The following is a 10988-nucleotide window of genomic DNA, read 5'->3' as shown; positions in this document are numbered from 1 at the left end:
GGCTCCTGTGATCCACCTGCCTCGGCCTCCCAAAGCGCTGGGATTACAGGCGTAAGCCACCGCACCTGGCCTAGCCGTAGCTCTTGAATCCAGCAGCAGGTCCTGGCCTGCATGTTAGCAGGAATTCAGGGCCATCTTGACCTTCAAGGCCTTGACCCACTATAGGCCTTTCAGTCTCCTTGATATAAATGAATTGGGAGAACCCAGACCAGGGTCTAGGGTCACAGTATCATCTGGCACTGATTCAGAAGTGTCCCTCCACACAGGAGAATCCTCTAAGCAAGAGAGTATCTCTAGGCCAGGCATGGTGGCTCATGCCTGTAATCCCAGCACTTAGGGAGGCCAAAGCACGCAGATTTCCTGAGGTCAGAAGTTCAAGACCATCCTGGCCAACATGGTGAAGCCCAGTTTCTACTAAAAATACAAAAATTAGCGGGTGTGGTAGCGCACGCCTGTAATCCCAGATACTTGGGAGGCTGAGGCAGGAGAATCGCTTGAATGGGGGAGACAGAGATTGCAGTGAGCCAAGATCGTGCCATTGTACTCCAGCCTGAGTGACATGAGCGGAACTCCATCTATATCTATCATCTATCTATCTATCTATCTATCTATCTATCTATCTCAAGTGACCACTTCACCCCCTCCCTGTACTCTGTACCCAACCCCTGTCACCATCTCTGGCACCAGCCCCAGTTCCCAGACCTTTGGGGGTCAACGTAGAAACATCAGCCAAATCAATCTTAAACTCAGCTAGAGATACAAAAGAATCAGAAACATATGGAAAACTTTACTAGAAATATAGAGAAAAAAAAAATAACTGCCTGGGAGGTTTCCTGTCCCTTCAGGATGGATGACCAACAGATGGGGCACCTAGGTCCAGTGGGGCTGCTCCCGATCTACTGTTTCTTCCTCCAGGAGCAAGGCATCTAGCTCCTCCAGCCGCTGCTGGAGCAGGGGGCCCACATCAGGGCTGGGGGCCACATTGGGAGGAACAGTCCTGCCCCCTGCAGCCCGGACCCCACGGGACGGCCTTCGTGATCGAGGAAGGCTGCTGTCCCGAAATTCCACAGCCCGCCGGAGCTTCCTTGAGCTGGTGAAAATCAGAGTCCCATTGCGCTCCCGGGGTTCCTCAAAGATGGTCTCAAAGGTCCTGGACAAGGCAGGGAGAGGAGCTGGTTTTATCAGGGTGCCCCACAGCTCCAGATTTCCCTCTGCCACCCTCTAGCCTTCCAAGTGTCTCACCTCCTGGTTGTGGGTGATTGGTAATTCTTGTTGGTGTAAATTTCTTCCAAGCTGAACTCCTTCTTGTTCAACCTGTGAGCAAAGAGCAGAGGCCACTGAGAAACCTTGGGCCAGTGGGGCCTGAAGGGACAGGTAAGGCCTGGTCTGTATTTCAGTTTCTGGGACATGTCAGGGCCAGGAGTGCTACATAAGGCAGACAGGCAATTTTGAGTACAAACCATCCCCACACCGAATTGAATCTTTCAGGCTGGACTGTGCTCCCTGAGGGGAGACAAAGCTATACTTCAGGGGACATAAGCCTGCATCTGTTTGGCCAAGATGGCTCAATGCCCAGTGAGCCCCTCACCTGATTGGTCGAGGCAGTCCCATTGGTGTAAGGTTTAGCTGAGGACGGGCTGGTGTTCTGCGTATTCTGAATCGAGAAACCTTTCCCATGGTCTGCAAAAATGGGGCAGAGGGTGAAAGAGTGACATGGGCTCAGGCCCCACTAGTCTCTTCTACCCAATCTGAATGCCTACCTTGGTCTCAGGGTCTGAAAGCACCTGGTCCTTTGAGGCTCTTGGCTCCTTCCCTTTGGTTGAACCCAACCTGCCAAGAAGGTCAAGGCTCAGGGACAAACAGGATTCACTGCATTATCCCCCGTCTCCTGCCCACTGGATACTCAGGGAAGGAGGCTGGGACCAGGCTGCAGCCAGGTTTCAAGGGGGTTTTTTGAGAGCACTACCTGGGTTCTGCTGGTTCGGAGAAGGAGGAAGTGGATGCCGTGGACGAGCAAGATGTGGCGAGAGAAGGGGAGGCTCCCACTCCTCCGAGAGGGAAGACCTCTTTCCGGAGACAGGGCCGAGGGGGTGGCGGGGCTTGGGCCATTTCCCCACCACCCACAGTGTGCCGCCGCGGCCGTGGTCGGCTTGGTTGGGGTGGAGCAGGTGGCCAGGTGCAGGTACCTGGGCCAGGGGGCCCCAGATCAGGGCAGGAGTAGCTTCGGCCCAGAGAGGGCTTAGGGAGAGGTGCTGGGGTATTGTGGTCCTGAGTTCGCCACTGGCGGATTGGGGGCCGGGGGCTGACAGACGCAGTTCCCTCAGCAGCCCCAGACTGCTCGGCCTCTGAGATGGCGATCTTCAACTCCAGCTTCATTGGGGGGGACGGGGGTGGGGGCTGTGGGGTTTTGTTGGGCGTGAGGAAGATGTCAGCAAAGCTCTCCAGCTTGGAGCGGACGGAACGGAAGAGCGGGGCCAAGCCCCAGGGACTGAGGCGGGGGCGTAAAAGGCTGGACGGTGGTGGGGTGGATGGGAGCTCCAGAGCAGGATCTGGGGCTGAGGAAAGGAGAGGGTCACAGGTGGATATTCCTTGGCTGCAGTGTCTCAGCCCCTCCCCACATGCTCAACTTTGTGCACAGGGGAATTAGCCCACCCTTAAAACACTAAGTTCTGCATTTAAGAATTGAACTTCAAGCCTCTGACATCAACATCCCATCTTTATATACCAAGCCCTGCCCTGGGAGGTGGCTTAAGCCCTATCCCCACCTCTGTACCTGACACTTCCAAGCTCAACTAGGATGTCCCAGACACCCAAGTCTCATCCAATCTCTACCCAAGTCCTTACCTGTTGGTGGGCTCTCCAGAGGGTCTGCAGGCAGAGCAGATGGCTGGAATGGGGGTTCTAGGTCCCCAGGTGGAGGCGTTGGCTGGCGAACTATCCTCATGGGCTCAGTTCTGGGGTGAAGGGCAAGGTAAAGGCTAGGGGAACTTCCAGGTATCCCACCTGAGCCAGCAACTCCCCTATCCCTTAAGGCTTCTTTTTTTTTTTTGAGACAGAGCCTTGCTCTGTGGCCCAGGCTGGAGTGCAGGGGCACAATCTCAGCTCACTGCAGCCTTGAACTCCCAGGCTCAGGCAGTCCTCCCACCTCAGCCTCCCAAGTGGCTAGAACTACATGCATGGACCACCACATCCACCTAATTTAAAACAGTATCTTGTCTGAGCATGGTGGCTCTCGCCTGTAATCCCAGCACTTTGGGAAGCCGAGGCGGGTGGATCACCTGAGGTCAGGAGTTCAAGAGCCTGGCCAACGTGGTAAAACCTCGTCTCTACTAAACATACAAAAACTAGCCGGGCATGGTGGCGGATGCCTGTAATCCCAGCTGCTCGGGAGGCTGAGGCAGGAGAATCACTTGAACCCAGGAGGCAGAGGTTGCAGTGAGCCGAGATCGCACCATTGCACTCCAGCCTGGGCAACAGAGCAAAAACTCCATCTCAAAAACAAACAAATAAATAAACAAAACATTTTGTAGAGATATGGTCACAGTGATGTGGTTGCCCAGGCTGGCCTCAAACTCCTGGGCTCAAGCGATTCTCCTGCCTTGGCCTCCTAAAGTGCTGGCATTAGGCATGAGCGTGCCTGGCCCCTTAAGGCTTTTTAAGATGCCACAAGGAAGGATTGGATCAATCAGTCCCGATGCCCCTAGCTCTGGCTACCTGGATGATGGCTGTTGCCTGGATCCTTTGATAATCCCTACTCCAGCCCTCTCACCTTTGTGCTGGGATGATGAAGTTGGGGGTCTCATCAATGAAGCCCTGGATAAAAATAGGGGATGTTTGTGGGGAGGCAGGGAAGCCTCCTTAGTGCCCCACATCCTGACTCAGTTCCCGGATAGCTGCTTGGGTTCACGCCAAAGACGTTTTTATATAGTCTTTGCTCAGGCAGTGTCTGCCACCTAAAATGCCATCCTCCTCACCCCAAGAAAAACCCACCTAAGACTCAGGGCTCCTACCCTTCTATCCCTGCTGGAACCCAGCAGAACCCTTGACATCCGTACCCTCAGTTCCCATACCTCAGCGGGGGGTCTAGGACTGGCGATGTCTTCCAGCATCACCACCAGGGTGGGCTGGGGGGCCCGGTCCACCTTTTGTGAAGGGCCCTCCTCTGGGCCAGGGGTTGTCCTTGATCGCCGCCTCAGGGTGGAAGAGGTCCGGTGGATGCGGCTCAAGGGCTCGCGACACAAACACAGAGGGTCGGGAGGCCTAGCGAGGGAACAGGAAGATTAAAATGGCTCAGCTGGGCCCTCGGCTTACCCCTATCCTGCCATGCTCACCTGGCCTTCGAGGACCACCCGGCCTGCCGGGGTGGCGAGGCAGGCGGCTGCCTGTGGACAGGATCCTGATGGTAGCTGTGGTGCTGTGGGATGGAGGTCTCCTTTGAGGGCACCACGGGGACCTGGAAGAGAAAGAGGTGTCAAGAGCAAGGTGATAGAATGAGGCTGGACGGGACAAGGTCTCCCTGTGCCTAACAGTGCCCTAAGCCACAAACATAACAGAGATTGGGGCTAGAATTCACTCGGATCCCAAGAGAAGAGATGAATTGGACTGAATTAGGGGCCAGATATTAAGAGTCCTAAACTGCAGGTGTAGGACCTGGGTAATCTCATCCACGCTGTTTAGAGAAATGAAAAAGACAGGGTGAGCTAGGGTGGGTCACTGCCTTTTTTGGGCCAGTTTTTCTTATCTGTGCAGTGGAGTCAAAGACCTCAGCCTGCTTCCTAAGGAGGCTGGGCTGGGAAGAAAGCAGAAGAGTTTCGGCCCGGCGCCGTGGCTCACGCCTGTAATCCCAATACTTTGGGAGGCAGAGATGGGAAGATCGCTTGATGCCAGTTTGAGACCAGCTTGTGCAACATAGCAAGACCCTGTCTCTAAAAAAAAAAAAAAAAAAAAAAGATAGAAAAAAAAAAAAGCAGAAGAGTTTCTCAGAGTTACAGGGATGTGGTTCCAGCCCAAAATCGTTGGTGGGTGGAATGGGCACTGCCCAATTCTAGGTTGGAGTAAGTGGGAGCCAAGCAGGACTCTACCATGAGGGAGGCTGCCTGAGGGCTGAGTACAACAATGATGGATTTGGACTTCAGTTATCCTCAGTAGGGATCTGGCACGAGTTTGGTAGTGAGGAAAGTCATGGGGGAATAGAGAGTCTCTTGGTTCAGGGGGCTCACCATGTGAACAGCCATGACATCTTCTAGCACCACGGCCAGGACCCGCCGAGAGGCCTTTTCCAGGGGAGAAGGGGCCCCCGGGAGCTGCAGCCTCGGCCGTTTCGGGCTCCTGGCTCCCCATAATGCTCGAGTCAGAGGCTGGCGGCACAGACGCGGCTGGCCAGGCGGGCTGGAGGGTGAAAGAAGCAGAGGACGGTCGCCCGAACCTGTCGCTGGCTCTGTAGTTTCCCGGCACGGTCGCCAGGATCCCCATCTCCCGGGGTCAAGACAGGCGGGCCGGGTACGCTCTCACCTGGAGTCCCCGGGCAAGTCCATGGGAGACGCGGCGGCTCCGGGGGGTCCCTGGGGAATCCCAGGCTGCGGCCTGGGGTAAGGGGGGAGCGGGGGGTGAGGGCCGGCCCCTTCCCTGGGGCTCCGCCCTTCATGGTCCGCCCGCGGCTCCCCGTAGCCCAGCGGCCGCAGCCCTGGGGCGCGAAAGGGCGCCCCCGGCCGGTCGCCCGGAGCGGGTGTCCTCCCGCTGCCACCGCCGCGATCAGCGGATCACTCGCACCCTGAATGGCACCTGCCGCCAGAACCCAGAATGCAGCGGCCCCAGTTCTCCCGCGGCCCGAGCCTCCCGAGGCCTTTGTCCCTGCAGATTATGCCCCGAGATCCCCCGGGATCCACGGGGATCCCGGTCCTGGGAGGCTATTTCCGCTGGATCCCTCTGCGATCCTCCTCCTCTCCCAGCGAGTGGCCGAGGACTCCAAAGCAATACTCCACACATCGACGACCCTCCATCCCACCAGATCCCCTAGACTGGATCCCTGAGGAAAGAATCCTACAGCGCGGTTCCGCCAATCAGACGCCGGGCGAGGCTTTTCCTTCCCCTGTAAACTTCAGCGCCGCAAAGCTCCGCTCAGACAGGGGCGGCCCGAGCTGGAGCATCTCCGAACTCAGCGTAGATCCCCAGGGATCCACTGTCAAGCAGATACCCCCTTCACTCCAATCCCGGGAGGTCCCGCCCACAGACGCCCCCTCCCTCCTCGCGTCCCCGCCCAGCGGTCTCCCCCGGCCCGGGACCAGATGGTTCAGAAGTTTCCTTCCCCGCCCCCACTCCCGCCCTCTCTCCAGCCACTCCTTGCCCTCCCCCAAGCGCTGCTCACCGCCGCCTCCCGTGGATCCCGGGTCTTCCGCAGCTCTCACCTCCGGCTCCTTTAAAACCAAGCTTACCCAACGCTGCCCAACCGCCGATGTCCTTCTTCTCGGAGCCTCTGGACACCGCCCAATCGCCGGTCCCCGTCTTCCGGGGTGGTGAGAAACTAAGTGAAGCCACCTGGCGGCCATCATCCCTAGGGGCAGGAAGCCAAACTGAGTGGCGCCGCCATGATGGTTGAGGGCAGATGTCTTAGTCCTCGTTGAACCGTGGTGGACCGGGTGGCGTCATCTTTTGAGGGCCATATACAATGCCAGGTTTCTTGATATGTTGAGGCAACCGATTGAAGCTAGAGTGCCGCCACGCTTTTTAAGGGCATCTTCCGGTTCTTTCGTTCTTAGGCCAATAAACGTCGACTGAGTGCTAACGATATGTGAAATTCCCAATTTCCTAGAGTGGCCTCGTTTGAGGAAGGTTCCGGCATCTTCCTGGGTTCCTAAATTGGGTTCCCACGGCCCAGGGCCGGAGTTTAGGAGCGGGTGGTGGAGGCCCTGAGTCCGAACACCCGGGATCAAAGACGGGCTGGTGCGGCCTGTGGCTCCGTTGCTGCCGCCTTGTCCTGGAGAGATGGGGTCGAGGCGAAGTGGGGAGGAGACTGGGGGCGCTGAGCTTGACTTCCCCTGAGTGTTGCCTACCTACTTCTTCCTGGAGAAGTGGGGATGCCCGCGGTCCGCGCAGAGGTCTATAGGACAGGGGCATCTTTGCAGGAGGCCAAGAATATACCTTGGCTTGCTAGTGGGGCCCGGCTCTCAGGAACCACTGTCTGAAGTGGGGCCCGCAGGATGGGGGAGGTGTAAATAGTCCTGAGGAGTAAGGGATCAGGGTGGGACGCTGCTGCTTGGAGGAGCTGCGTCATGGACCCTTTACCGGGAGCTGGGCTGTTGGTGGGGAGGAAGTGGGCATGTAGTGGCTTCTTGCAGCGCTATGAAGGTGCCCTGACCGCTTAACCAAAGCCCATGTCTGCACTAGTTCTCCTTCCCCAGATTCCCTGGTCCAAACCAGTCCTTCTTTTCTTTTTTAATTTTTTTTTTTTTTTAATTTGAGGCAGGATCTCGCTATGTTGCCCAGGCTGATCTTGAACACCTGGGCTCAAGTAGTCCTCCCGCCTCAGCGTCCCAAAGTGCTGGGATTACAGGCGTGAGCGCCCAGCACCAGTCCTTATTTTATTTTCTTAACAGAACGAGAGACCCTGAAGCCTAGAATCCTGGGTCCGAGATAAGGTGCAGAGGTGCTTCCTGGTTTAGGTGTCATAATTCTTTCTCAGGGGATTGAGTGATGAAAGTGATAAAACAGGGCCGGGTGTGGTGGCTCACACCTGTTATCCCAGCACTTTGGGAGGCAGAAGATAGCGGATCACTTGAGGCCAGGAGTTCAAGACCAGCCTGGCCAACATGGCAAGACCCCATCTCTACAAAAAAACAAAAAAACAAAAAAATGAGTCGAGCATGGTGGCGCACGCCTGTAGTCCCAGCTACTCAGGAGGCTGAGGTGGGAGGCTCTCTTGAGCCTGGGAGGTCGCAGCTGCAGTGGGCTATGATCGCGCCACTGCACTCTAGCCTGGGCGACAGAGGCCCTGTCTCAAAACAGACAAACAAACAAGGGATGATATGGAAAGCATAATCAAGAAGGGCTTATGTGGGAAATGGAGGCTCCCCAGCTCCGTCCCTAAGGACTCATGCAGGGAGACGTTCTTCCAGGACTACAGCATCTCTGTAACAGGAGGTCTGCTGGGTCCTCTGGAAACCCATTCAGACTTCTGGTGGGAGCAGGCCGCCGTGGTTCTTCCACGTAGAGGTGTTCTCTCTCCCTCTGGATCAGGGCTGGCAGTATGGGTGCCTGAGGAGGTACAGTGATGTTTCATCCAGCTGTGAGTGCTTGGAGATTCTTTCAACCTTGCCAAATTAAGACCTAAACCCCACAGGTGCTTTTCAGGCCCCAGGGCAGGAAAAACCTTCAAAAGCAGAGCAGGCCTAACCTGAGTTTTTAGGTATTTTTTGTTTGTTTGTTTTTTGTTTTTGAGACGCTCTGTCGCCCAGGCTGGAGTGCAGTGGCGCCATCTCGGCTCACTGCAACCTCCGCCTCCTGGGTTCAAGCGATTCTCGTGCCTCAGCCTCCCAAGTATCTGGGACGACAGGTGCTCACCACCACGGCCGGCTAGTTTTTTGTATTTTCAGTAGAGACGGGGTTTCGCCATGTTGGCCAAGCTGGTCTCGAACTCCTGGCCTCAAGTGATCTGCCCGCCTCGGCCTCCCAAAGTGCTGAGATTATAGGCATGAGCCACCACACCTGGCCCTAATCTGAGTTTTGATTCTCTAGGTCTCTTGAAGTCAATGACACCAAGGGTAAAAGATGTAGTCCAAAGAAAAGTCCTGGACCTGAGTATTTGGTAGGAAGAGCCCACCAGTGTGACCCTAACTTGGGGTGCTAGAGTTCATCAAATGGAAGTCTAAGGTAGACTGTGGCAGTCTTGGCCCTTAGCCCAGGCCAGCAAATGTGAGCCCTCATGATCTTGCGGTCTCACCTCTGCTCTTTTTGTGACTTCCCATTTCAACAACTTTACTTTGCCCACTGCCTACACAGGTGGTGGACACACTGTGGGGTGTACCCCAGTGTATGCTGATGCATTAGCAAGAGGGCCCCACACAGCCTCCAGTGGGGCTGCTGGTGTGGCCGTGGGTGCACTTCAGTGTGTCATTATTCAGAAACTCAGGGTCCGTTTAGACTCTGGGCGGCCCATCTTTCTTTTTTCTTTTCTTAGACAAGGTCTTGGTCTGTCACCCAGGCTGGAGTGCAGTGGTGTGATCATGGCTCACTGTAGCCTTGATCTCCTGGGCTCAAGTGATCCTCCCACCTCAGCCTTCCGAGTAGCTGGGATCACAGGTGTGCACTGCCACACTCAGCTAATTTTTTTATTTTTATTTTTTTGAGATGGAGTCTTGCTGTGTCACCCAGGCTGGAATGCAGTGGCACAATCTCAACTTGCTGCAACCTCTGCCTTCCAGGTTCAAATGATTCTCCTGCCTCAGCCTCCTGAGTAGCTGGGATTACAGACATGCACCACCATGCCCAGCTAATTTTTGTATTTTTAGTAGAGACAGGGTTTTGCCATGTTGGCCAGCCTGGTATCAAACCCCGACCTCAGGGGATCTGCCCGCCTTGGCCTCCCAAAGTTCTGGGATTACAGGCGTGAACCACCGTGCTCCGCCAGTGATATATATATATTTTTTTAATTTTTAGTATAGACAAGGTCTTGTTATGTTGCCCAGGCTGGTCTCAAACTCCTGGGCTCAAGAGATCCTCCTGCCTCAGCATCCCAAAGTGCCGGGATCACAGGCGTGAGCCACCATGGCTGCCTCCTTGAGATTTTAGAGTTAATATCACTGCATTTATATCCCTATGTGCAAGATTATCACTGGGTCTGCTGCTTTCCTCAACTTCAGTCCCTCTCCACCCTGAAGTACTTGGTTCAGCCAAGTTTCAGCACATTCCTGCCAGTTTAACTCTCCTGATGAGGAGCTTTCTAGACTTCCCCCAGGGGCTCCTCTACTTTGGCCAGCTACCTCAGGTTCCTTTTTCTTTTTGAGGCAGAATCTTGTTTTGTCATCCAGGCTGGAGTACAGTGGCTCAATCTTGGATCACTGCAACCTCTGCCTCCAAAATTCAAGCGATTCTCATGCATCAGCCTCCCAAGTAGCTGGGACTATAGGCACATGCCTCCACACCCGGCTAATTTTTTTTTTTTTTTGAGACAGAGTCTTGCTCTGTCGCCCAGGCTGGAGTGCAGTGGCGCGATCTCGGCTCACTGCAAGCTCTGCCTCCCGGGTTCACACCATTCTCCTGCCTCAGCCTCCCAAGTAGCTGGTACTATAGGTGCCCGCCACCACGCCCGGCTAATTTTTTGTATTTTTAGTAGAGACGGGGTTTCACCGTGTTAGCCAGGATGGTCTCGATCTCCTGACCTCGTGATCCGCCCACCTCGGCCTCCCCAAGTGTTGGGATTACAGGCGTGAGCCACCGCGCCTGGCCTGGACCCTTTAAATATATATATATATTTAAATTTTTTTTTACCAGCCAGCATCATGCTAAGTTTTGTCAATAGATGGCTGGAGAGACATTGCAGGAAGAAAGAGTTTTGCTTCCCAGTTCAGCAAACCCTCCTGGGAGGCTCCTGCAGCACAAGTGGGTTCCCAGCTCCCTGCTTCTGCAGGGCAGGGTGGCCAGCAGAACCCCAGGGTCAGCAGCTCCCCCAGGTGCCCTCTGGATGGTTTTGCAGTGGAGTTCCTCTGCGGAGACACCTGCCCATGAACAGCTTTCCCTGGCACCCAAGAGGGTGGATTTCCAGCAAGTTCCACCAGACTGGCACTCCAGCGACTACTGTACTTCAGCGACTTCTGTACTTCTGTGCCCTCTCCAAAAACTTGTGGATCTCAGGAAGGAAGGAGATCTTTCTTTCTTTCTTTCTTTCTTTCTTTCTTTCTTTCTTTCTTTCTTTCTTTCTTTCTTTCTTTCTCTCTCTCTTTCTTTCTCTCTTTCTTTCTTTCTTTCTTTCTTTCTTTCTTTCCTCCCTTCCTTCC

General features: G+C 55.0%; 1 protein-coding gene across 2 annotated transcripts; it reads right to left on the bottom strand.

Moving 5' to 3' along the window:
• Nucleotides 1-767: 767 nt before the first annotated feature.
• PRR14 (proline rich 14) lies at nt 768-6994 on the bottom strand. 2 transcript variants are annotated; one of them, XM_055365917.2, is made up of 12 exons: nt 6365-6994; nt 5512-5583; nt 5220-5388; nt 4332-4453; nt 4071-4260; nt 3770-3813; nt 2845-2954; nt 1967-2555; nt 1761-1830; nt 1589-1680; nt 1243-1314; nt 768-1150 (listed from the first exon to the last, which is right to left on the bottom strand). In XM_055365917.2, exons 2-12 carry the CDS (start codon nt 5532-5534, stop codon nt 871-873), a joined length of 1761 nt encoding a protein of 586 aa, XP_055221892.1. In that variant the 5' UTR covers nt 5535-5583; nt 6365-6994; the 3' UTR covers nt 768-870. The 2 variants fall into 2 exon arrangements, with proteins under 2 accessions (XP_055221892.1, XP_055221891.1); XM_055365916.2 differs by having other exon boundaries at nt 6044-6374.
• Between the last annotated feature and the right edge of the window lie 3994 nt (nt 6995-10988).

Source organism: Gorilla gorilla, chromosome 18 (assembly GCF_029281585.2).
Source record: "Gorilla gorilla gorilla isolate KB3781 chromosome 18, NHGRI_mGorGor1-v2.1_pri, whole genome shotgun sequence".
NCBI classification, from domain to species: domain Eukaryota; kingdom Metazoa; phylum Chordata; class Mammalia; order Primates; family Hominidae; genus Gorilla; species Gorilla gorilla.
Note: the sequence above shows the minus strand (reverse complement) of the source record. Positions and strands in the feature narration are given on the sequence as shown.